Below are 25,137 nucleotides of genomic sequence, written 5' to 3'. Positions count from 1 at the left end.
TTTGATTACAAGGACTGCTTCCCTTCCTTTGATGATCGTAATTATCTCAGGCAGGACAATTAACATTCCCCCACCCTCCACCCCCTTCTATGTATTTGATTTGCCAGTTTTTATTGCAATTTTTTTTTGGTCTTCTGTACCTTTGTCAGTCTGTATTGGAAATGAGATTGATCTGATGAAGTGGGTCTGTCCCACAAAAGCTCATCACCAAATAAATATGCACAAGGGGGGGCTCTAATTAAGACTGTACAAACATTTGCTAAATTGTGTCTGCCCTGCAACCTTAGAAATGTGTTTGTGTGAAAGTGGGGGAGTGCCTGGACAAATCATGCCTGGACAAATCAATTCCATCATAAATGATGGATTCCATCATGAGAAATCATACTGTCCTTTATATGAGACATCAGTAAGGTGGTCTCTTTTGATTCACATTGCACAGCCTTCTACCACTTCGGCTCGGAGATTAACTAGAAGCTGTCAAATGTTGTTATATTCTATATAGACTAGCCACTGGAGGAGAATGAACACACATTTTGATGTGAAAACAGCAGGGAAACCATTGGCAAAGAAGTGTTGAGATACAGGACTCCTGAATTCAGTTGCAGGAGCTGTAGAGGTGTGTTCTCTAGGTGTTACAGAGTTTTCTTCTTGTTATCCCCTGCTATTATCCTCTTAGATCCCTTCAGTCCACATCTCCCATTCCATGCTCAACAGTACCTGCACTTTTTCCTTCTCTGTTCTCGCCTGTTTGCCTGCCCTCTACTTGTTCCTACCCATCCCACCTTCTTTATCCCTTTTCACCCTTTCCTCTTGTCTTCCATGCTCTTATCCCCTTACCCCTTAAGCTTCTGCCCCTACCCCTCTGCCCTCCATCTCTTCCTCTCCCTTTCATCCTAGTTGCACACCTCTCATGCACTCAAATGAATCACTGTCCTCCTCCTTCTTCCTAACTGGTTACCAGGAGGCAGAGCAGTGAGAGAATAGGAAACAGAGTCTCTCTGCTTTCAGTTCCTGTGCCTGGTGCCACCGCAGCCACCAGAAGTGGAAAGGAGCAATTTCAGGACAATACTGGAGTCCATGTGTAGATAGCTCATGCACAGTTTGGTCATATGCAGAGCTATGTAAGGGTGTCCCATGCTCAGTGAGGACAGAATCTTCAGAGAAGTTTGTTATCAAACTCTACCAAGTCTTGACTTAGCATGTGCAAATTGTGAGTTTTCAGAGACTTCTAACTTGGCCAGATTTGAGGAGTTTTTCACAGCAATAAAAGTGACTTTCTGATGCAAAGGTCAGCCCATAATCAAATTTCATGGCCCCTTCTAAAGCACATAAGTGCGCCATATTCAGTGCACAAGTTGTATGATTTTAGGGTTTTTTTTAGCATGGGCAAGACATATTTTTCCCAAACCTCATTCTTAGAAAAGGGTAAGCTGTTTTAACTTAAATTTTCCAAAAATATTCATCCTGAAGACGACACGTGGCATGGAAAATTTCAGCCTGAACAGTTTATGTCTGGTAAACTTATAAGCAACTGAAAACACAGTCTTATATGGGACCGTATCACACAACATTAACTACACGCATTACTACCTGGGAAGCTTGCAATATATTGCATTGACATGTGAGCCAAAGAACCTACTATCTACTCATTATGGCTCAGATAAAATAATCTCACCAATAGGTCATACAGTTGTTGTCACCTCTGTATATATTTCAAGATATAAGTGACAGAAGCAGAACATAAAACAGATAAGACAATACAAAATGGAGATTTCCATCTAAAGGAGGTAAATTATGTTAGAGGAAGTAAATACTGTATGTAATAAAAATATCAGAATTTTATACACAAGCCTATTTCCTTTTAGATTGTTGTGTATAACAGTTACTATTTGTAAACAGTTATATGAAATATATGGGATCTGAAATTATCGCTGTGATTATAGGTTTAGGAGAAAGAATTTTAAAAGTGCTCAGAAATTCTCCCTCCTCTAAGACTCACAAACTACATATCCCGTCTCCCATTAATCTTCCCAATGTTGGCCAATAATAGTGTAATGAATACTGAAGCACAAATGTATACAAGTAAGGGGGCATACACATAGCCATAGTTTGGATTATGGGAGCATTTTAGAACATGCTCACGTGTAGCACTCTAACTGCCTTGTGTAAACCCTGCTGGCATGTATGTGTGCATTTAGTTTCCACTAAAGGAGTACCAGATTACACTAATGAGAACTAGATACCTTTTAGATTGCACTAGAGGTTCTAGATGGGGTAGTTAGTGCACAAGCAGGCCCACTGATGGGGGATGGCGGGGGTGAAGGGGGCAGCTGTCCTGGGGACCAGCATTTCAAAGGGCCCCAGAGCTTTGGCCACTTCCACAGCTACATTGGCAGCAGCAGCAGCTGGAGCGCCAGCCCTTTGAAACACCATGGAGTGCTGTGCTGCCACTCTGCATGGGGCTCTGATGGAGGATGGTGATGGTGGGGAGAGGGGTTCCTAGGGCTGACTGCTTCTAAGCCCCCACCCCTTCTGCCGTTGGCCCTGCCCTTTCAGGGGCACAGAGCTTGGACCTCTCCTTCCCGGCCCTGGGGCCTGCAATGGCTGTCAGTGCCACTGTGTGATCGACAGTTCATATCACCACACACCGCAACGTGCTACTGCATAGACAAGCCCTGTGAGAAACTACAATTTATTTTGTTAGAGCATTACATAGGTCAGATCCAGCACCCAACATGGTTCCCACTGACTTCTGTGTAACTTGGATCAGGAGCTTACACCCCAGTCCTGCAAAAACTTACGCAGCTGTGAAATATTATTCATGTGAGTAATCCCAATGAGTTTACTACTGATGTGTGTAAAGTGGGACACACAACTCAACTGTCTGCAGAACTGAGGACAACTTATTTGGAATTTGGAGACTATTTTTGGCAACTTTCAAAAAATGAATTATTTTGTATACTAGCAATTCACACTACAGGAGTGGGTCAGGAACATGTACTGTAGCTTTTTTCTTTTTTTTTAATTTCTTCTATATAAGTTTATGGAATAATTATCATCTTTGGAATTTCAATGATAATAAAAATAAACTATATGTTGTCATTTTCTATTACATTCTAGAGAACTTTATTGCTAAAATTATATGTAAAATGAAAAATCTGCGAGGAGTTTATATTTATAATGAAACAAACAATTGTGCATTGCTGTAATTTTTAAGGAGAAACATTTTGAACCAACCACTTGAAAAGGATATGAATGTACCAAAATTTTAATAGCTATTTTTCTAAGAGGATTGAAAGGAGTTAAAATGTACAGGGCGGAGGTGGCGCTGAATCGAAAGATTGCCTTCCCTTTATTCAATACTATAAAAGTCTGAAAAAAGAAAGAAAGAGCAGTTTAAATATTTGCATTCTACCTTAACATTTTCAAATAAAAAGTATTTTCTTAAAATAAGAGACAGTCTAAAATTATATTTTTGCAGATAATTGAGAGAAAATTATATTTCTACATCCTTATTTTGGAAAGAAAACTTATCCCCATGACTTACCTGCTGTATAGAAAAATATTTGCTGTAAGAATACCTCATTTGATCTTACAATAATGGGAGAGCATCATTAAATACAATAAGGCTACATCTACATGAGAGGCTTTTCCCAGCAAAACTGGGCTTGTGTCAGGAAAAACCACGGAGCATCGACATGCATAATGCGCTTTGTTGACAGTTTGTCAACAAAACCTGGCACATCTGCTGGTGGGGCCCTTTTGTTGACAGACAGGGCTTCTGGGTCACCGGGCAGCCCTGTTTGCAGAGTTTCCAGTCAGCCATTCCATCGAGAGAGGGCAGGACAGTCAGGCTGCTCTTTTGACAGAATGGATTGCTCTTTCGATCTGTTTTCGTGTGTAGATGCAACCAGTCAACAGAAGTTTTGTCAGGAAATCCCTTCTAACAGTGATTTCTGTAAAGAGGCTTCTCGTGTAGACGTAGCCTAAGCCACACTACACACATTTCTCTGATGTCGATTTGTAAAGTAAGATACAGAGGTGAGGAATTAGCAAAAATAGTAAACATTTTACATTCTGATAGCTAAATATTCACTTTTCCCCTAAATATCAGAATCCTTCTCTCTTCACTACCTCACCACAGCACACACCAAAGCATGGGCTAGATAAGAAGCTTCAGAAGGGGACTTTTTACTGGAAAACTTCTGTGAAGGATCCATCATAGACACTATTTGAATCAAGGGGAGAACTGGTGGTTGTTACTTGTGGCAAGCTGCCTCAAACCTAGGAGATGACCTACTGTAGGTCTGGGCTTTCGCAACATATCACACCCTAATCTGGATCCTGAGTGGTCCCCTCAACTGGAGCTGCATCCAACCTGCCAGCTTCTACCTAGTCGATCCTCACTTCATGCCTCCACTCTATGTTAGCCCAAAACCATACATGCCTGAGGGAGGAGTGTACCACCGAGCCATCTGATCTCTGTTTCTGCATGGAGAAAAGAAGACTGTGTCTGGACAACCCCTTCAGATACTGAACTAAGGAAGAATGGGGAATGATCATAGAATCATAGAATGCTACTACTGAAAGAGACCTTGAGAGGTCATCGTGTCCAGCCCCCTGCTCTCATGGCAGGACCAAGCACTGTCTAGACCATCCCTGACAGACACTCATCTAACCTGTTCTTAAAAATCTCCAGAGATGGAGATTCCACAACCTCCCTAGGCAATTTATTCCACTGTTTGACCACCCTGACCATTAGGAACTTTTTCCTAATGTCCAACCTAAACCTCCCTTGCTGCAGTTTAAGCCCATTGCTTCTTGTTCTATCCTCAGAGGCCAAGAAGAACAAGTTTTCTCCCTCTTCCTTATGACACCCTTTTAGATACCTGAAAACCTCTATCATGTCCTCCCCTAATCTTCTTTTTTCCAAACTAAACAAGCCCAATTATTTCAACCTTTCTTCATAAGTGACGTTCTCTAGACCTTTGATCATTCTTGTTGCTCTTTTCTGGACCCTTTCCAATTTTTCCACATCTTTCTTGAAATGTGGCGCCCAGAACTGGACACAATTACTTGAACTGGGACTAACCAGCGCAGAGTAGAGCAGAAGAATGACTTCTCGTGTCTTGTTCACACCACACCTGTTAATGCATCCCAGAATCATGTTTGCTTTTTTTTGCAACAGCATCACACTGTTGACTCATATTTAACTTGTGGTCCATGAAAACACCTAGATCCCTTTCTGCCATACTCCTTCCTAGACAGTCGCTTCCCATTCTGTATGTGTGAAACTGATTGTTCCTTCCTAAATGGAGCAGTTTGCATTTGTCTTTATTAAACTTCATCCTGTTTACTTCAGATCATTTCTCCAATTTGTCCAGATCATTTTGAATTTTGACCTTATCCTCCAAAGCCGTTGCAACCCCTCCTAGCTTGATATCATCTGCAAACTTAATAAGCGTACTGTCTATGCCAATATCTAAATCATGAGGAAGATATTGAACAGAACTGGTCCCAACACAGACCTCTGTGGGACCCCACTTGTTATACCTTTCCAGCAGGACTGAGAACCATTAATAACTCTCTGAGTACAGTTATCTGGCCAGTTTTGCACCCACCTTATAGTAGCCCCATCTAAGTTGTATTTGCCAAGTTTATTGATAAGAATATCATGCGAGACCACATCGAATGCCTTACTAAAATCTAGGTATTCCACATCCACCACTTCTCCCTTATCCCCAAGGCTCGTTATCCTATCAAAGAAAGCTATCAGATTGATTTGAAATGATTTGTTCTTTGCAAATCCATGCTGGCTGTTCCCTATCAGTTTACCACCTTCCAAGTGTTTGCAGATGGTTTCCTTAATTACTTGTTCCATTATCTTTCCTGGCACAGAAGTTAAACTGACCAGTCTGTAGTTTCCTGCATTGTTCTTATTCCCCTTTTATAGATGGGCACTATATTTGCCTTTTTCCAGTCTTCTGGAATCTCTCCTGTCTCCCAGGATTTTCCAAAGATGATAGCTAATGGCTCAGATACCTCCTCCATCAGCTCCTTGAGTATTCCAGGATGCATTTCATCAGGCCCTGGTGACTTGCAAACATCTAACTTTCCTAACTGATTTTTAACTTGTTCTTTTTTTAATTTATCTTCTAAACCTACCCCTTTTCCACTAGCATTCACTATGTTAGGCATTCCTTCCTCAGATTTCTCAGTGAAGACTGAAACAAAGAAGTCATTAAGCATCTCTGCCACCTCCAAGCTTCCCATTACTGTTTCTCCCTCCTCACTGAGCAATGGGCCTACCCTATCCTTGGTCTTCCTCTTGCTTTTAATGTATTTCTAAAAAGTCTTCTTGTTTCCCTTTATGCCTGTAGCTTATTTGAGCTCATTTTGTGCCTTTGCCTTTATGATGTTGCCCCTGCATTCCTGTGTTGTTTGCCTATATTCATCCTTCATAATTTGTCCTAGTAACCCAGGCTGGGTTTTCAAGTTTCAGTTCCAGTAATAGATTTCAGATACTGATTTTCTTCAAAAGCAGCTACAGACGTTATAAGCATGTATTATTTTTTTAAAAAATGAAATGGCCAAAGAGTAATACATTTATTTGGCACAAGCTTTTAAAGTCTATATTAACAGATTACCTGAAACATTTATAATCCATAGGTATATTGAGTGGTGGTTTCTAATGTGTTTGCTAAACAGCAAAAATGCACTGACTATGGACTCACCATCTCCAGATTGTTTATCCAAATGATATCCCAGTGTGTTAGATTCTGTGTCTGAGGTTATGAGCTAGATGAAATATACACGTGTAATATTATAACTGTATTATTATTACACTCTGCTGACTTTGCACCTAAGGATTCACCTACATTTAGTCAACTAACATCCTTTCCTAGTCCTTCTGAATCTTAGAACACAGGCATATTACTGACACTGTTTAAATATCACTTATCTTGTCAAAGCTACAGTTTTTGAGTGGAAGTTCCTGGTACTACACATGTAGCTCCAAGGTCAGAATCAAAGACCCAACATTTCAAAAATTTGTCCATTTCTCTCTTCAATCATTCATTCATTCATTCTCTCAGTAAAAGACACATTGTGATTTACCATTAAAGTCCTCAAAATAGGTACATTGATCCTATGACTTATTAACCAAGCCAAAAATTGACTCCTGTCACCCTCTTCTTGTCCTTCTGCTGCAGCAGAAGACCCACATCTCAGTCTCCAAAGAGACACACCCTAGACATTGGAAAGCTGCTGGAAAAGCCACCTCAACACTCTGAGCTACCTGTTACTCAGATTATGTGTTAAATCTGTGCAAATTCCTCTCTGCTTCTGGCTTGTTTTGGCTGAAAACACCAACCCCAGTGCTGCTTCTCTGCCTAAGATAGGACTTCTAGTAAGAGTAAAGTGTGGCAAGACAACATTCCCCAAGAACTTGGAACAACCATTGTTCACCCTCTTCTTTGACATGGCAACTGGGCCATAAGCCAGAAAACAAGCGAGTCTTTATGGTGGAAAGCCATTAGAGCCAGATTTTGTTGTTTCTATATAGGCCTACACTGGGGGATGTGTGGAACCTCGCAAGCCCTTAGAGAGCACCACCAGGATGCACTGTGCACCTTAAGGTAGTCCAGGCTGCTCTCTTTTCCATGTGTTTTGGAGAGGTCTGAGCCTTTTTCCTTGCACATATGAGCACTAATAGGCAGTAGGTTCTGAACCCAGAGTGCAGAGATCCTGATTTTCTCTTACACAGGAATAGGGCACAAAGGATGGAGAGGAGCTTTAAGCCCTATTTTTTACCAATCTGAACAAAAGTCAAGGACAACACAGCCCTTTGAAACAGAGATATGCAATAAACCGTCCACGTGTAGTTCACCAAGCTTAGCCATAGGTGGTCCACCAGCACTATATTTACCTGTGCTTCCAAAGGTACTTGCCCTTCCCAGCCACTGGGAGCTGCTGGAAATGGTGTCCTGGTCCACACTGCTTCCTGCAACTCCCACTGGCTGGGAAGGACTATCCACATCCAATGGGAGCTGCAAGCAGCCATGCCTGTGGATGTGTAGGCAAATCAAGGGCCAGCGGCCCAACTGGGGCTAACCTTGGCTTATAACCTCCGGTTTATTGCCCACCCCGATTTACAATTGGTCAGTTTCACAAAGATTAATGAATATTGCTACTGGAACATGGATGAGATATGGATATTCACCTCTGCACCTATTATAATTCAGTGTGAGTTTCTTTTGGTGTCAGACTACTGAAATTAATCTGTCTGCAATAAAAATGTGAGTTGTGATACAATCAGATGTGTGTTTATGACTAGCTATTCAAACGTCAAATACAGCCTCTCTTTTCTTTTGGGTCCAATTTCAGATTATCCAATATTAAAATGGTGTCCTTTGTTATAGATTTTGAATAAAACAACACTTAGAACATGTGAAAAACCATCAGCCCCAACATGCCTTATCTTCATCCATGTTTTCTGTCCTTTCACTATTTTCCTAAATCCTCTTTCTCGCTCTCTTTCAATGAAATAAAATTCATCCCGAGAGAGGAATTTGTTTCCAGATCAATTCCATTCACATATTTTAATTGAATACAAATTTTAGTTGTGACTCTATTCCTGTATTGTTTTGTACCAAACTATACAACAGCTCAAATGCTATGCTTTGTACAACTGTTTTGTTTTTAAAATAAAATTTTAAAAGCTGAGGAAGCTGAAACACTGTAGAATGTGTTCTGAATTACAATGAATGCATGAATATAATGCAACCAAGTATGGGCATCACGGTGTTAAGAGGGTAATTACAATGGGGAAAGAGTGTGGAAAATACAACCCAAAGAGACAGGGATAGAGAAGCTAATAGGAACCATGAATCAAATGGGGATTGGTGGAAGTTAGGGGTTCTGGCGCAATGCTGGAAAGGCAAGTACATGAGAAAGATACAAAGAACACTGAGTGAGGGACAGCTAATGGCAGGGAACTGGAATAATTGGACACACTTGCAGAAGCCAAGCTCTGGGGTGAGAAAGTGTACTGTGTCAGCCAAGCCAACGGAGATGAGAGCTGGACAGTAAGACTATGGAGCCATGTGCTGGGTTGTGTGGGGAGAGGCTGTAGAAACATCCAGGGCCACTGACATGGGGAGTAAAAGGAGGCAGTTGCTCCAGGGCCTGGTAGTTTAAAAGCCCCCAGAACTCTGGGCTGCTGCTACTGCAGCAGTAGCAGCAGCTGGAGCCCCAGACCCTTTAAATCGCCACAGAAGCCCCACATGGTATGGTTCACACAGCACTGAGGAAATGTGCTGGGGGAAATGTGGCATGGTCTGGGCAGTGGTGAGGGCTGGCTGCCTCTAGCACCGCCCTTCTGCCAGAGTCCTGCCCATTCTGGGTAGCCTGGAGCCTCCCCACAACACATTGTCCAGGGCCTGTAGAAGTCTGACACCAGATCCAGAGACAGCCAGGAAAAACTATTGGTCAAGCCAGCTCAATATAAACTTGTGTGTGTAGCATGATGAGAGCACTGTAATCATGGGCAAGCAAATAGGATGAAACTAAATTCAACACTAAGACCATCCACTCCACCTTTAATTCACCTAATTTGGCCTGCTGTTGAAGACCTCGCAGAACACTGCATATAAGGGGCAGTATTCAGGGATACCTAGTGCATGTTGATGGTAAAGTAATTGAATGATAAGGTACACAAACTCCACACTGTGCCAAAAGGTGTTAAAGGACAGTCCTGGGCCCAGGTGCGCCACACCTTCAGTCCTACAGAACATGCTTCAGTTGGAGAAGGGGTTGAAAAGGAAGCAACCTGGGTCAGGAGGAGGAGGACAGCAGACTTACACCCTGACATTCCCTAACTGAGTTTTTGATTCAAAGAACTGGAGAACACCCAGAACTTGCAAGCAAAGCAGTTAATTTTGTGATGCCATTTGCTATTATGTACCTACACGAGACAGGATTTTCATTGCTTACCACCCTCCAGTCCAAATATAGAAGCACGATGGATGCTGAACCTGATTTAAAGCTAAAGTTGACATTACAATACACCTCACTTTCCTGAACTTTGCTCATAAAAACAGGCACATCCATCACACTAGAAAGTAATGGATATTAAAATGTAAGTTGTGCGCTTTTATTTCCAGAACAAAAAAATTAATTAATATTAAAGGGTTGTTCATATAGCACTTTTATCCAAAGCGCTTTCCAGCCATTAGCTAATACTACAACCATCTGGAAGGATCATTAAGTTGTCGACTCAGACCCTCAGCAATATTCAAGTTGTCTCCAAAAAAAAAAAAGGTTTGAGAGCCTCTACTTTAGATTATGTAATTTTTTCAGTTGAGAATGTCCATATATGTGATCTCCCCTTCATTTTAGTATTGCTTGTGAAAACATGCCAGGGCGCTTAGGGTGTCAGACATCTGCTCATGTTGGTTGGTTGGTTTGTTTGTGTTGGCCTGCAGTTGTCATGCTTAAAAGACGGGACTGAGACAGTGACTATCTAAACTTGGCCACCTATGATGAGCCTGTACAGTAAGGAGTCAACTCATTTAGGTAAAAAACTGCCACCACTGAGAATCACCAAACCTTTGACCACCAGAGGAAATAGCCATGGTTGTCTTCAGTAGTGATACCAGCTTCACGGTGGAATGATGTACACTCAGGAATTCTTTGGCTTTATAAAATGGACGTTAGGGTGGTGTAGGCTGCTATAGAAACAAAAAAACAGTGGGCCAAGAAGCTTCTTGCTGCCTGAACATTAGGGCATGGGGAGCCAGAGTAGCAGCTGTAACCAACAGCTCAGTGGCTAGTCCATGGTAGCAGCTAGGGCTGGAGTGTCCAATACGCTCCACTTTTGCCACTTGTGGTGAATGAGGCAGCACAATGTGGCAAAATGCATCTCTAAGGAGCTGCACATGCAGGGCACCTCTCTGGCTGCACCACTCACCCACCCCACCACATGGTGGGACAAGCGCATGGTGGCTCTTCCAGTTCTGGCACCTCCAGCTGTGGCTGGGCTTCAGCCCAGGGTGGCTTTAGCTCAGGCAGCTCCAGTGAGTAATTGGGTGATGGTGTTAGTTGGTGCAGGGTGGCACCTTGCACCTGGCTTGGGGGGCGGGCACTGTGGCAATCCATTAAATTTCTTTTGGACACCACTGAGCTAGGGGATGGCAGACTAATACTTTCCCAATCTTTTAGGTATTACAGGAAATCTCTGTCCCTCTATTACTCGCTCCCAAGGTGCACTGGGATGGGTATGTAGCTAAAGTTTGGCTGCAGTAGCTATAAACCTCTTTAACCTTGTTTCAAAATATCCAGCACATTCTCTCCTGAAAGTGTGTTTCCTCTTGGCATTGTTCATGTTCATCTGTCTGTTTTTTAAATATTTATTTCACTATTTGATTCACTAACTGTAATTTGGATAGCTGGCCTTCTTCCCAGACAAAGGAAGTACTCCCCTTGTGCAAGTCTGTGCGTGTATGATGAGACGAATCAGTGTGTGTCTGTAGCATGGAGGTTTTCTTCTGCATAGATTTGCCATGCTGCATTCTGTGAGGGTGCACAGGGGACCCAACTGATGAGGATTACCCTCTGTGTTTCACTCCATGAAGCTAAGCAGAGGAACCAGTCTGAACATATTCTGCCCTGCTGCATTCTGAGCCTCAGAGAAGGAAGGGGGCAAAAGTGAAGCCTCAGGGAAAGGGCACACAATTTTCTTCAGTCAGGATGTTGGAAACTCTACTCTGGAAAACATAATATTCCAGCCTCACCGGGCTCCATTTTTACCTGGGTTGGGTTTAAGGACAAATGCATCCTGCTTGCAGAGAGGGCCAAGACCCACGCTGAAGATGAAGTCAGCATGGGTCGGGGGGGAGTAAAGGAGCAACCACAGACCCTTTCTTTTGCCTCTTTACTTCAAAAAGCTTTCCAGCAGGAAGGGCTGCCTGAGCCACTGGCTACCATGGAGACAGAAAATAGTGGTGAGAATTGTAGGGCATGTGCATTCCGCTGCCATCAGTGATGGACAGATTTGGTTCTGCTGCAGAATAGCAAACACAACGACATACCTATAGCAGCACAAAGAAGAAAATAATCTGAGCCATGTCTCATTGATTTCCATAGCAAATTTATTCCATTTGTAAAGTAATGATTTTTTGTCCACTACACTCTGGGGTGTATCAGTCAAGCTGCATTCTTTCTACTTTTGCAACCCCATCACTAATGGGTTGCTCAAATGTCTCTGAGGACATAATCTGAAGGAAATGGGACTATAAAGGTATACTGGGGAATCTAATCTGTCCTACAAAATCCCTGTTATGACATATGAGAGATAACCTTGCTTGACTGCCAAAGCCCATCACGAATTGTGGGGCAGTCAGGTATGTCAGTTTACTTGCAGATTTCAATGGAAATCAGTGAGACAAAAAGAATAAATAACTCCACTTTTAAAAAAGGTAAAGTGTAATGTTTGTGAAAGTACACTAGCAATTTAAAGAAAATTCTTCTCAATCTCATATGGGGTGAATAAAGCAGACTGGTTCTTTCAATGGCAGCGGAGATTGGCCTGAACTTACATTGCTTTTATCTACTAAAAAGTATACAAAATTTACTAAGTTAAATCACACTTAAAATAGTGCACTTTGCAAAAGGTGAAAAATCAACCAATCTTTAAAATTACAAAATTTCATTACTTATGTGCTCATCCCATCACCATAGCATCTAATATTTACATTAACATCCCAAATTATCATCTGACACTGCAGCTAAAGTATTTTAGAAAGCTTCACATTGCTGAGAATAATGCTGCAGCTGCTTTCTGCTGCCTCTATATTGCATGCTGAAGCAGTGCAACAGAGAAATCCTGAAATGCCTCTAGAATATTTTAGGCTAGCAATATATGCAAATGCAAGCAGAAGTGTCCTAATTACTGTCATTAGGTCCCGGGTATTTTTTGCTTACTTGTGTGTTTCTTGAGCTATACCATATTTCTCCTAAATAGTTCTAAAAGCGAATATACTTGATATTTTCTATCAAGGTAGGTGCATAATACCAAATACGGTAAGGAGTTTATGTAACTAAGTTTCAAATCTATCATAGCTTGGAGATGCACCAGCACCTTCAGCACCCAATTTAATATGTCTGAAATCTGCCCCTTTAAAGAACATATCAGGTATGTTTATCTAAGCATTAAAATATTGAGAGGAAATATTTATATTGATTGTATTATGCTTTGCATTCTCAAGCTATCTATAAATGCTCTATTTTCAAAGAAAAGAGAAAATAGATTAATACAAAAATTACTAAGGGCTCAGTCCTCCATCAAAGAACCCAATAGGATTTTGTCACAGTTTTCAATAGAGGCAAGTTATTTTCAATTCAACGCTATATTTTCATTTTACTTACTATTGGCTATGTAATATGGTACATGAATGTAAACAACACATTTAGGAGGTATACTGCACTAAAATAAGTACTTAACTGATCTAATAGTAAAAGCAGCCTTAACCTCCAGAAAATTATAGAATTGTATGTTTGTGCAGTCCCAAGATCATCATGCAAATTAAGATGCCCACATGAGCATTCTGACACCACGGTGATAAACTATGAATACTTCTCCACTTGTTACATATCCTCTTCCTTTTTTGATAATCAGCTAAAACTTTCTTCACACCCCTTCCTAAGGAGAGGAATGCCTCTTGCATACATACATGTCATGTAGCATAGTGCACTTACATATTTTTATGGAAATTAGAGACAGCATACATGATGAAAAGAAATCCAAGCATTACCCTTAATATAATGACAATGAAACAAGCTTGGAAATAAACACTTACTTTTTTATTGATGTAATATGGGTCCAGATCCTCCAAGGGCTCGGACACCATTCCTGGAGGTATGTCGCCATAAATAAATGGCAGCGTCTTTCCTGCCTCCAAGTCACTATTTGGTTTTGGGCCATTTTCATCATCATCTTTACGGTCTTGTTTTGAATTCTTTGCCTTTTCTGCGGCAATGCGCTGTTCAATAGCTGCAAGGGACTCTCTAGTGAAATAGTGGAAGCTGTCGGGTCCTGGTGGTACAAGCACTGACTGCTCCATCTTTTCATCCTGCTCATTTTAATTACCATTTATTCTCTTGCATACGAAAGTGCTAAAAGAAACAGAAAAAGAAAAGACTAACGTTAGAACTATGAAGAGAAAAGATTATTCATTTAGTAATATCTATTTTGCTTACACCAACCTCAGTACATAATAATTTAAACGAAAAAGAATTCAGTGTCTCAATAGGTAAATTTGACCTTTTTGAAAGCACCTATTTGGTTCTGTGTTAGCCCAGCTATCTACAAAATTAAATATTTTCTCAGTTCCAGAAGCTGTTTAATCAATTTGTACCCAAAGTATTTTATTTGAAGGCTTCCAAATAGTCTTGTATTGTAACTGATATTTTATTAATTATGAAAAAGAAAATGGTCCCACTGCAGAATCTTCAGGGAATATAATGTAATTATAAGAGGCCCAGTTCAGTACCTCTTACTCACAGTAAGAAGTAATTACTTAGTTGCATATTCACAAGTAGACCTATTAAAGTCAATGAAAAAAACAGCTGAAGAATCAGGGCCTACACAAATAAATATTGATTCCAGGTATTCCAAATGAGAAAAATCTTTACTGCCAAAATAATTGGATCCTAAGATTACTTGTACAGCATTTCTTTCTTTACATTTAACAAAAGAAAGCAATACTGCTTTCAGATTTCTTTCATTTAAATAATTGTTCTGTCTACTAACATTTTTTCAGTAAAGATGTGTACAAGTGAAGAATTTAGAAGGTATTTTAATGAACAGTATGTAGTTTAACTATGGCCACAGAAAAATGAATGTACAATAAAATTGCAGAGCCTGCATCTTTTATACTGCTGAACAATAGCCCTGTTTTAGCATGTATATTGTTTTAATGTGTGCTTGGGCAGGCAACGGAGCACATATGCCCTATTAGAATATATAGAGAAACCTGAAATCTCTACCCACTGGCAGGCAGGGTTCCGTGAAATGACAAGGTGGCCTCTGAAGAAGTTTGAGAGGATCAGTGCTAGACATAGTACATTAAGAAAGAAGCAAGAGATGAGGAATAGCAGAGATGTGAGAAAGCAAGAGATGATAGGAAGGGAAATAGATAAGCAGAGCTGAGAAAGGAGACCTATTAAAGAAGCATAGGCTGTAGGAAGAAGCAAGAAACACAGAAAGCGGGAAAGAAATATCGGCAGAAAATAAGAGGGCACATGAGAGAGGAAAAGTGATGAATTAGAAGAGAAAATGAAAGAGGGAATGTTAAATGCAAAAGCTGCAAACCTGGAAGAAAACAACATAGAAATAGGAATACAGTTAAAAGAAATGAAAAATGTCAAAAGAAAAGCAGGAGAAGTCAGGGGCGGAAGTCAAGGGAGCAAGAAAGAAAAATACAGATTGGGTAGAAACCTCTAGCTAGAAAAAATACAAAGAAATAAAAAAATGAAAGAAAGAAGAGATGAGAAAATGACTAAATGAAAATGAAAACCAGTAACAGACATCTGCATCCACTCTTAAGCAGACGGTTCATATAATTAAAGGCACTGTAAATGCAAAGATTTTAAATCAGAATAGTGTGTAGCAGTCTCCCAGTTGTATTGTGAAGATGGGAGAAGGGAAGTAAAACAATAAGGATATTCCATAACTGCACAATTTGCATTTGTTTTCTTTCATTTATGAGGCAACTTTTAAAACCACATTTCATCAGGACATGCAGAAAAATCAAACAGACAGGAATGGATTTCCTTGTGGAAAGCTGAAACTTTATTAACTACAGACTTCAGTGGATGATGGTATTTACTTGTGTCAAGGAACGTGTTAAATGATCTCTTATCAAATAGCCTGTATTTAGGGTTGGCCTCTTCAGAATAACCACACTGACATACCTCAACTTTTAACCCTCTCACTCTGCATCCGTAAGGGAAAATGAGGGCACATATGAAGGATAACTCTGTTTGTCAAGGCATAAGGTCCTCCCTCCTGAAGTCTAAAAAGGTCCACAACTGACATTTCTAGGGTCTCTCAGTCATGTTTACCTCTCGGAGTTGGTCCCTTTGAGACTGCCAGTCACAAATTGCAATGAAATTACAAAAAACCCCAAAACACCTTCAAAAACTATTTTTACTCATTAACCTTAATCTGGGCCTCCAGGATGCTGCATAAGAGGTAGAAAAGCCTACCAAACATCTCATCAGTTCTTCTCTGATTAAACAACTCTTTCCTGACCCCCAAAACTAGCAATCAGTCAGATCCACAGAATATTAGAAACAAGTGCAAATTATACCTTAGTTATATGGTAGAGAAGGCTGGGCAGCAGAATGGCTGCTAGGTACTCTGAGAGCTTTCCATACAGCTGGGTAGGTATTGGCTGTGGGGAGAAGGGAGAGTTTGATTGTCTTATGCATCCCCATAGCCAATTGGTAGCAGAGAAGGGTGGAGAAATCTCACCTTCTTCCCTGCCCCTACTCACCCAGGGATAATCTCCTGATGGGGTGATGGGGAGAAAGCTCATGAGCTGCTGAACTAGCCACTCTCTAACTTCCTTTCAGGACCCCAGGGTTTGTTTTTCCTTCCCTTGCCAGTCTAATCATTCATAAATATGCCCACTGAGATAGGGAGAGAACCTTCTTTAAGAGTTCGAATGTGCACAAGGTTTTCAAAGCAGGCCCCACGTTGTGTTTAGAAAATTACCCGTGTTTTCCAAGACCCCAAACTTCAAGCTCCTACATAGCACTCAGAAGAGGCTCTTTGAAACCTCCTATCTATACCAATAGCTAGTACACAAAAAGACACATGAAGACAAGAGGGAGGAACGAAGGCTTTTGCCTGAAACAATGGGAAAATCTGATATGTTACAAAAAAAGTAAAGGATACTCTATGGCCATGTTTATTAGGTGTCCTCTCTCACTTTCACCTTTCTGTTCAGTGAACTGAATGGAAGCCACATTCATCTACTTGAGAAAGACAAATAACTGAATCAAAGCTGCAGATCTAGAATATGTTGGTGCATGAAATCTAGACACTTTCACCAATGTTGCTCTGTTGTCCTATTCAGCAACTGTTTACAAACAGAATTGAAAACAGGACTGTATCTCAATAAAATATTAGAGTTTTTCTTCTACATTTGCATTCAGAAAGTGATGTCTCATTATTTCTCTATAATTAGTACCAGAATATTCCTCACATTCATTATACTCTATGTAACACATTTTAATATTACTCTAAGATGAAGATGACCAACCATACCACAGCTATTATATAAACATTAGTAAGTGGATTGTACTTAACAAAGGGCTTCACAGGAAAATCCATCAAGTTAAAACTTTCATACACTCTGTACACCAATAGGATACAGGCCCTTTTCTTTACACAGCCCCATGTTTCCACAGCTCTAGGGCACGTTTCCTGGGGGGTTCAGTTGCAGACATACACATTGTGAAACCCAGGCTGCAAAATCATCCAAACATACACTTCTCCCAGCCCACTGTGGAAGGGAGTTCCTGATGTGAGGAGGAGGAGAGAGAGAAGGTGGGACTCAGACAACAAGCCTGCCTCTCATTCACCCTGCAGCACTAGATCCTGTTCCGGGGTGCTGACATGGGCTGGGACTTGAGATGATTACACAGGCACAGCTGCGTGGCTAGGGCAAACCTGAGTGGCTCTGCAACCCCATATGCCAAACTGCAACTCTCATGGGGCAGTAGCTGCCACTGTGGGGTGAGAGTGGGGCAGGTTCATCCTTAAGGTCCACCCTCTGTCCTCCCCTGGGACTGGAATTGTTGCTAGGGCAGAGGGTGCAGTTGTGGGTAGTCCTTGTCACCTCAGCAGTTTATCATGGTGCACCCATTTAACCCGGAGGCTACATCTGCTCTTGCAGGTGCAGTTTGCAATAAGTGATGGCTTTTAAAAATGAACAAAATATGGTAGTACTTAACTGTGTAACGTGTCTCTAGCCTCAACGCACTGTAACACACTGTGACAAGAGAAATCTCTTATTTACATCAGTTGGAGAAGATCTTGTCAGTGGAATGGGAGAGAATTCTTTTTATTTTCTCTATTTGATTAGCTTATTCTCAACTGTGTGTAAAATAAAATCAATACACTCTGGTGAAGAGGAACAATTCGCACACAGATGCAGAAGATGAAAAGGCCCAAGATCCCCCAATATGTATGCCCCATAAATATAGGAATTTGCCTTTACGTCATCAACATTATCTAACAGACCATTCCAAGCACAGACTACATTGTGAAGTCTGGCTCAAGGGAAGTAAGTAAAATGCTCAACTATTACATTGCCTTCTATTCACCCATCTAAACACCTGTTTAGTGTTTTGCTGCCGTAGGTGACCATCTTTTATTCCTGAAAGTTATCATCAACTCTGATCCCGGTTTGGTGGTCCAAAACAAGGTAGAATATCCCTCAAGTCCCTACCAATATATTTTAGGCTTCAAAATTTGTGACTAGTTCAGCATTGTGAAAACCACTACCAATCAAGTATTCAGGCAGAGAAAGCCATCACTTGGCACCTGCAAGTGTATCAGTGGAAGAGGTCTCCACTAACATAACCAGCAGTGCTTACCACTCAGGGAAAATTTAATAGACGCACTCCTGAAGCTCTTTCCTCTCCACGGGAAGTCTATGCTCCTGCTGAAAAATAAAGTTCATGAACTGCAGAGCTGCCATGAAGTGAGCATGTTACACTTCATAATAAGTATAACAAAAGGCATTGCTGAACATTTCCCTTCTTAAAATTCTAATCTGAAAAAATGGTTTAATAAAATATTCCTCAATTTGTTTCTGAAAAAATTCAAATGAGTCTTCCAGAAAAATTAAATGTGCTGCTCATCACCCACAGAGATAGAAGAATGCTTTATGCAGACAACTTAAAATGTTATTAGAAGAAATTGAAGGTAGAGCCTTCCAATGCTGGATTGCTAATGTTCTGTTATACAGTTTCATACCAGTCTATCACTCAAAAAATGAGCAGTATTTTGTTATTTTTAAAGACATCAGTTATTTACTTAGAGTAGATTCTGCAAAGTACTTAGACACAAAATGAGCAAGGAGTAAAAAATCCTCAATATAGTATCTTGGAGTTTTATGACTAAATAACAGAATTTTAGTACAAAAAATGAAGGGGAAAAAAAAAGCTAATCAGGAGAATATTGGAACCAGTGACAGAACCTATCAGTATTAAAGAGGAGAAACATACTGACAAACTGTAGTAACATGAAAGATTCAGAAAAAGGAAAGAGTACTGAAATTCAAGATGATTGTGTGATTACTGAAATGGAGAATTATTTTACCCTTTGTTGAACATTTGGGGTGCATTGTCACATCTTTTACGCTTCACATACTAAGGAGGAACCACATAGCACAGTAATGGGCCAAATAATCACATTTACTAAACATACACAACAAGGCAGACCTAGATATATGAAAATACTGTTGCCTCTGTCTAGCTGTTTGAATACCAAACACAGTGATAATTGCTACTTTTATTACAGACTATTTCAAGTAATATCAGTTTTACACATTTCATAAAAGGATAAACGGTATGACCCAGGTAATTATAGGTCTGTCAGCCTGACAGCAGTCTCAGGCATGATAAAGGAGTGACTGTGTAATGAAGACCCTCATCCCTAAAGCACTCTTGACATTCTGGTCAGAAGTACCACTGGTTTCCTACCTGAGTTTCTAAGACTTTTCATAACTCCAGGGAGGCTTTTATAGTGAATGGTGTCCTTTCAGTGGTCTAATTTATTCAACCCAGACAGGCAGGATATCACATGAATGGGCCTTCCTCTCTGCATCTCTAATAGAAGAATAGAAATTGAATCAACCTGAGTCTGTCAAACACCATTTATGTCCAAGATTGCTTACGGGGGAGGCTTTTTGTGACTTAGACCCCCTCCTTTGGGGAGGATCATGCCAAGGTTCCTGTGTGTGCGCCAAACCACACTGATCCTTCCTTAGGACAGCACATAATTTCTTTTTTTTCCACAGGTTTTCTGCACTTGCCCAATGAAGTATTTCATAGGAACCAAGTTTCCCTGAGACTTATATCCACAGTCCTTTTCTTTCCAAATCTCTCCCATTCAGGAACATTCTTCTTTGGGTTCCTTTTCTGGTGAGCCTCTCAACAGCTTCCTAGAAGCCTTCTCTGTAGGAGTTTTCTCTTTCTATTTCTGGGAACTGTACCTCTCACCCAAGAGCTTCCTTTTATCTTGTTCAGGTGCTTCCCTGCCCAAGTAACTGCTTCCCAATAACTCAATGAGCTAACCAGCCCCAGATGAACCTGAGTTGTCTCATTACCCCAAGTCTTTTTCATTCCCACCATATTTCTTCTCTCTGCTATTCCTTTCTTTTATCCCTCTAAGAAGAATCTAGTTTAGCTGCCCAAGATTATATATTTTGCACCACTGCTAAAAATCTGTGACCAATAAGAGGCAACTAAAAGCAATGCCCTAAACACCTCAATGCTGGAAGTCCACATCTTAGAGGGGCTGATAAGATGATTCATTATATCTGTATTTCTCTAGTGGTGAGATTGCAAACTAGAATCAACTGCAGAGAGAAGCTGCATTTTCTCTCAGCTATTCCCCCTCCCATTTTATGAGAGTCTTTTTTTTCTCTTCTAGGAAATGAGATCAGATTTTAACAGCAGCAGCTCCAGTTCATCTCAATTAACTTTTTCTCTTTTCCCCCAAAATAACAGTTACTGCTACCTTTGATACCATCTAAGTGACTATCAAACAAGGCGTTTTCTTTTAAAAGCAATTCAAGCTAATAGGGAAAAGAAACAAGGATGTTACTAACATATTTTATATTTCAAATCCTTCAATTGTTTTCCTACTTTTCTGTATATTTAACAATAGGTTAGAAAGGTGTTTAATAACGTACAGGTTGCACCTCCAAAAACTCGCATTTTCTGGTCCAGCAACATCCCTTGTCCAGCAGGGATGCTCCTGGACCAGAGGGCCAGGGCAGGAAGGCAAGGTATGCTGGCCTCCCAGCAGCTCCAAGGGGAACAACGGGGCCAGGGCCAGAGATGATGTCCCTGGCAGCCCTGTGTGGAGCCCTGGTCAGGGAGCTGGCGTTTCCAGCTGCCCTGTGCAGAGCTCTGCACCAGGAGGAGACAGAGGTGGCCAGGGATCATAGGGCATTAAAGCACCCATGGTCTGGCAAAATCCCTTGCTCAGGACTACTGAGGTGGAACTTGTACAATTCCATGGTCCTCACCAGGCTGAAGTCTCTGTATACCAAATTCCAAAACTGGCACTGTCTAATATTAACAGTAACAGGGTCACATTAACATGTTTCCCACACAGTACATCTAAATTACTATAACTGCATGCAGCCAGACAGCTGAAAAATATTTGACACAAGATGCAATTGGTCTAACAGAGATTGCCAGAGTTAGTCACTAGATGCAGCAAAACTGTCCACCTACTTCCTCTGTTTTTCTCTAATCTCAGACTGCAAATCTAATGCCGCAGTTGTAGTGGTTCACAGCTACCGTTCTGAGACTTTGTAGTGGTACAGTGTATTTTAAACAACCTGCTTTTCTCATGACTCAGTTTCAAATGCCAACAGTGGCTCTAGGGGTGTTGCCCCTCACAGTATTCTTGTAAAAGTCGCTCTTCTACTCACATGGACAAATCAGGCACAGTCGGGGGTAGGGGGAGGAGGCAGGGAAGAGGAAACAATGTAGCTTATTTGGTTGCCAATGTTAAGATATTGAAGAGGATAGTGACTTAATACTTACATTGTATTATACTTCTGTGGAATCATCACAGCTTGTATTGTATTGTGCATTTGGGGCTCCCTGTAGGTATATCTCTCTTTAAGAGGAACTGAAAGGAGAAGTGCTTTAGGAATACTGCAGTACCTACGCTCCTTTGCACTGCTCCTGGCAAACTTAAGCCTTGTTGAACTCTTCTTTATAGTATATAGCCTCGAGTTTGGCTGTATTCTGGGAGGTCAGACAATAATTCTCTTTTCCCAAGGATAATGAACAAAAATGATACTGAATCAAAGGAAATTAAAAAATAACAACACCTAAATTAACCAAGAAGAGAACACAAAATGTATTTGTATTACTTTCACTGCATGATGAATCTTCTCTTTGAATGTCCAAAAACTTTTCCTAAATGCCAGCATAAAGTCCTGCCTCTGCTCCCTGCCTTCTCCTGCTGTCTGATGCTGATCACTAGGGGAAGATTCAGGCAACACAAATCTGTGGCAGTAAGCAGAATTTAATCTTTGCTCTTCACTTCGCCTTTGTCCTGTGACACATACCATGTTTCTGCTCTTTGCAAAAACTAATCAGATCTGTTAAAACCCATGTATCCTTGCATGCTGGAAAGCAATCAGAGTAAATACGCATCAGTATTATTATTCTGAATTTATAAAGAACTTTCCATATGTAAAACTTACAGGGCTTCACACCAAGGTATGCATGCAGTTAGGGTGACCAAAGAGTAAATGTGAAAAATTGGGATGGGCATGGGGGAGGAGGAGTAATAGGCACCTATGTAAGACACAGCTCCAAATATGTGACTGTCCCTATAAAATCAGGAGACCTGATTACCCTAAAAGTACTATCTTCTGTTTTTTACAAATCAATAAACTAAGGGACAGAGAGGCAATTTGCTGACATTAAGCAGAACAGGGACTAGTGCCTAAATTTCTTGAGTCTGAGGCATGCTACCCCAAAATACATTAATCAGTCTGCTTCACCTGCAGAAGTTTTCAGCGATGCTGTAGTACAACCGTCTATGGGCCAACCACTCTTTCACTGGGATATTTATTGCTGAGACCAGAGGAGGTTCTAGACAGAAATATGAGGAATAGCCAAGCTCAAAAAGAAGCATAATTTGATGTTCATATAGGGTATTGTTTTTGACCTAGCAATAAAGTTAAAGTCCAGGAAGGACACTATAGCAGGGTCTTTCTGCTCTACGGAAGATGGGGTGGAGGGTAACTCATAGAATCTGTTAGAAAAGATAATCAAATAGAAAACATTCAGCAAGGTAGATCAACGTTTCCCATGTAAACCTTCCATTAATGGCAGGTGCCAGCCAGAAGGGCCAGATTCAGTTTCAAGGGCATTCTGTCAATAGTGCAACCAAACTGCTCGAGCCCCCATTCACTAACCTGGGACAATCTCACCCTACCTGCTGGGCGCCTGTAAAGGCAGTTCTTCCCATCTTGCAAACACAGAGTCTGAGATAGGAACACCTTGTTTAATAACAGAAGCCTAACATAAATTTACACAGTGACAAATGCAGTATTCTTAAACAAAGGAAATGAAAAGCCCATTAAGCAAGGCACTGTCCCCAGTCTGCTGACCGATGTCCCTTGGTTAGAGCTCTTTATCCACACGCCCCCAGTTATAGAGCATACTTCTGCTCTCCATTCACAGTGCAGTCCGGTCTGTACCAACCCACAGTTCACAGGTACACAAGCATAGTGACTCTTGCCACACTGGGGCAGGAACACTTGCTGCCCGCTGGCCGCCCCTTGCCAGGGTGAGGGGGAAATGACAAATCTCTGCCTTTCTACCGAATTCCCTATAAACTACTGTGCTAATTTTCAGAGTACCTCTTCCTAAGTACCGTGGAAACCAGTACAAAGCATTCCAAGGTGCACCCGAGAAGAGCCAGTTGCAAACAGCTGAGTGTGGAGTGACAGCAGGAAAAAACAGTGAGGAACCTCTGACAGTGGGGGAGCCTTCCAGAGTCTGCCCTTGGTCTACATCACCCTCCCCCATTCAGAAAAGATGCATTAGCCTTCCAAACCAAAGAAATGAGAGAAAGAGAAGTCAACCTGTATTCAGAAGATTCCCCCTTTGGGAACTAAGTATGTTTTGTGCAGATACATGTTCTGCATGTTCTGGATCTCTCCTGAGCAGAGCATTGTTATCTCACCACTGTAATCTGTAATACACCCTCAATATAGCAATTTCTACTGGTCCTCTTATTGTCTGCATACATCTATGGAGGGTATTCCTCATCAGGGAATTCTGTGTTTGTAGGTTGTCCATCCTGTCTGACGATGTCCTGAGCTTGCACCGACTCATCGGTTGTGGACTTGCATGTGGCTGAGGAGTCCAAGCTTTGAACGACATGGGCGTTCACAGTGTGGGCAAGGGAACTGTCCTGGCTCTGTTGGTGCAGCTGCTGCTGTTGCTTTCTTCCCCTCATGAGCATCAATGAGGTGTACGTGTCACTGCTCTTCAAAGTTGTCATATGCGTGTCGTAGGAGAGCACGCCAACCTGTTTGGTCTTTTGCAAGCTGCTCTAGCTGATCTGGTTTTAAACCAGCACGAGCAATGTTGGCCTTCATGCAGTCTTTATACCTCTTGCGAGGCCTACCTTGATTCCTTTTGCCCTGGGAGAGTTCACCGTAGAGGAGCTGCTTAGGGATTCTTGACTCCTCCATTCGTATGACACGCCCTGTCCAGAGAATCATGGCTTCGATGCTCATGGTTCCTGCTCTGTCCAGGACTTCCAGGTTTGTAACCCTGTACTGCCACTGAATGTGCAGTATTGACCTCAGGCTGCATGTGTGAAAGTGCCCCAGCAGTTTTATATGTTTTCCGTACAAAGTCCAGTTTCACAGCCATACAGGAGACTGGTCAGGGCTGCAGCCTTGTACACTTTCAGTTTAGTGGACTGTCGCATATTGTGCTGATTCAACACTCGCGCTCTCAGACGTCCTAGTGCCCGGCTGGCCTGGCAGATTCTGGCATTGATTTCTTTGTCAAGGGAGCCATCATTGGCTATCACACTGCCAAGGTACTTGAACTCCTCTACTGCTTTTTAACTCTGTTCCTTCAATAAAGTGTCAAACGCCTTGGTCAGGTCTACAGAGACAGTGTACAGATCCACGTTTTGCTCTATGCACTTTTCCTGGACCTGACGAACAGCAAAGATCATGTCAATGGTGCTGCAGCCTGGGCAAAAACCACAGCGTGCCTCTGGTAGGTTCTCCTCTGAGATGCTGGTGATCAGATGGTTGAGGATGACTTGAGCCAAGATCTTCC

The 25,137-nt window shown here is 41.5% G+C and overlaps 1 protein-coding gene across 12 annotated transcripts in view; it reads right to left on the bottom strand.

The window, feature by feature from the left end:
• LOC142016852 (sodium channel protein type 1 subunit alpha) overlaps positions 1-14,120 on the bottom strand; it is a 120,588-nt gene extending 106,468 nt beyond the window's left edge. For all 12 annotated transcript variants that reach the window (XM_075001242.1, XM_075001241.1, XM_075001245.1 and 9 more), the window contains exons 1-2: positions 13,857-14,120; positions 3,254-3,372 (exon numbers count right to left, since the gene is read on the bottom strand). In XM_075001242.1, coding sequence (XP_074857343.1) covers positions 3,254-3,372; positions 13,857-14,120 — 383 coding nt within the window. The remainder of the gene's footprint in view (positions 1-3,253; positions 3,373-13,856) is intronic.
• Between the last annotated feature and the right edge of the window lie 11,017 nt (positions 14,121-25,137).

Source organism: Carettochelys insculpta, chromosome 8 (assembly GCF_033958435.1).
Source record: "Carettochelys insculpta isolate YL-2023 chromosome 8, ASM3395843v1, whole genome shotgun sequence".
NCBI classification, from domain to species: Eukaryota; Metazoa; Chordata; order Testudines; family Carettochelyidae; genus Carettochelys; species Carettochelys insculpta.
The sequence above is the reverse complement of the archived record's forward strand: the minus strand, read 5'-3'. Positions and strand labels throughout refer to the sequence as shown.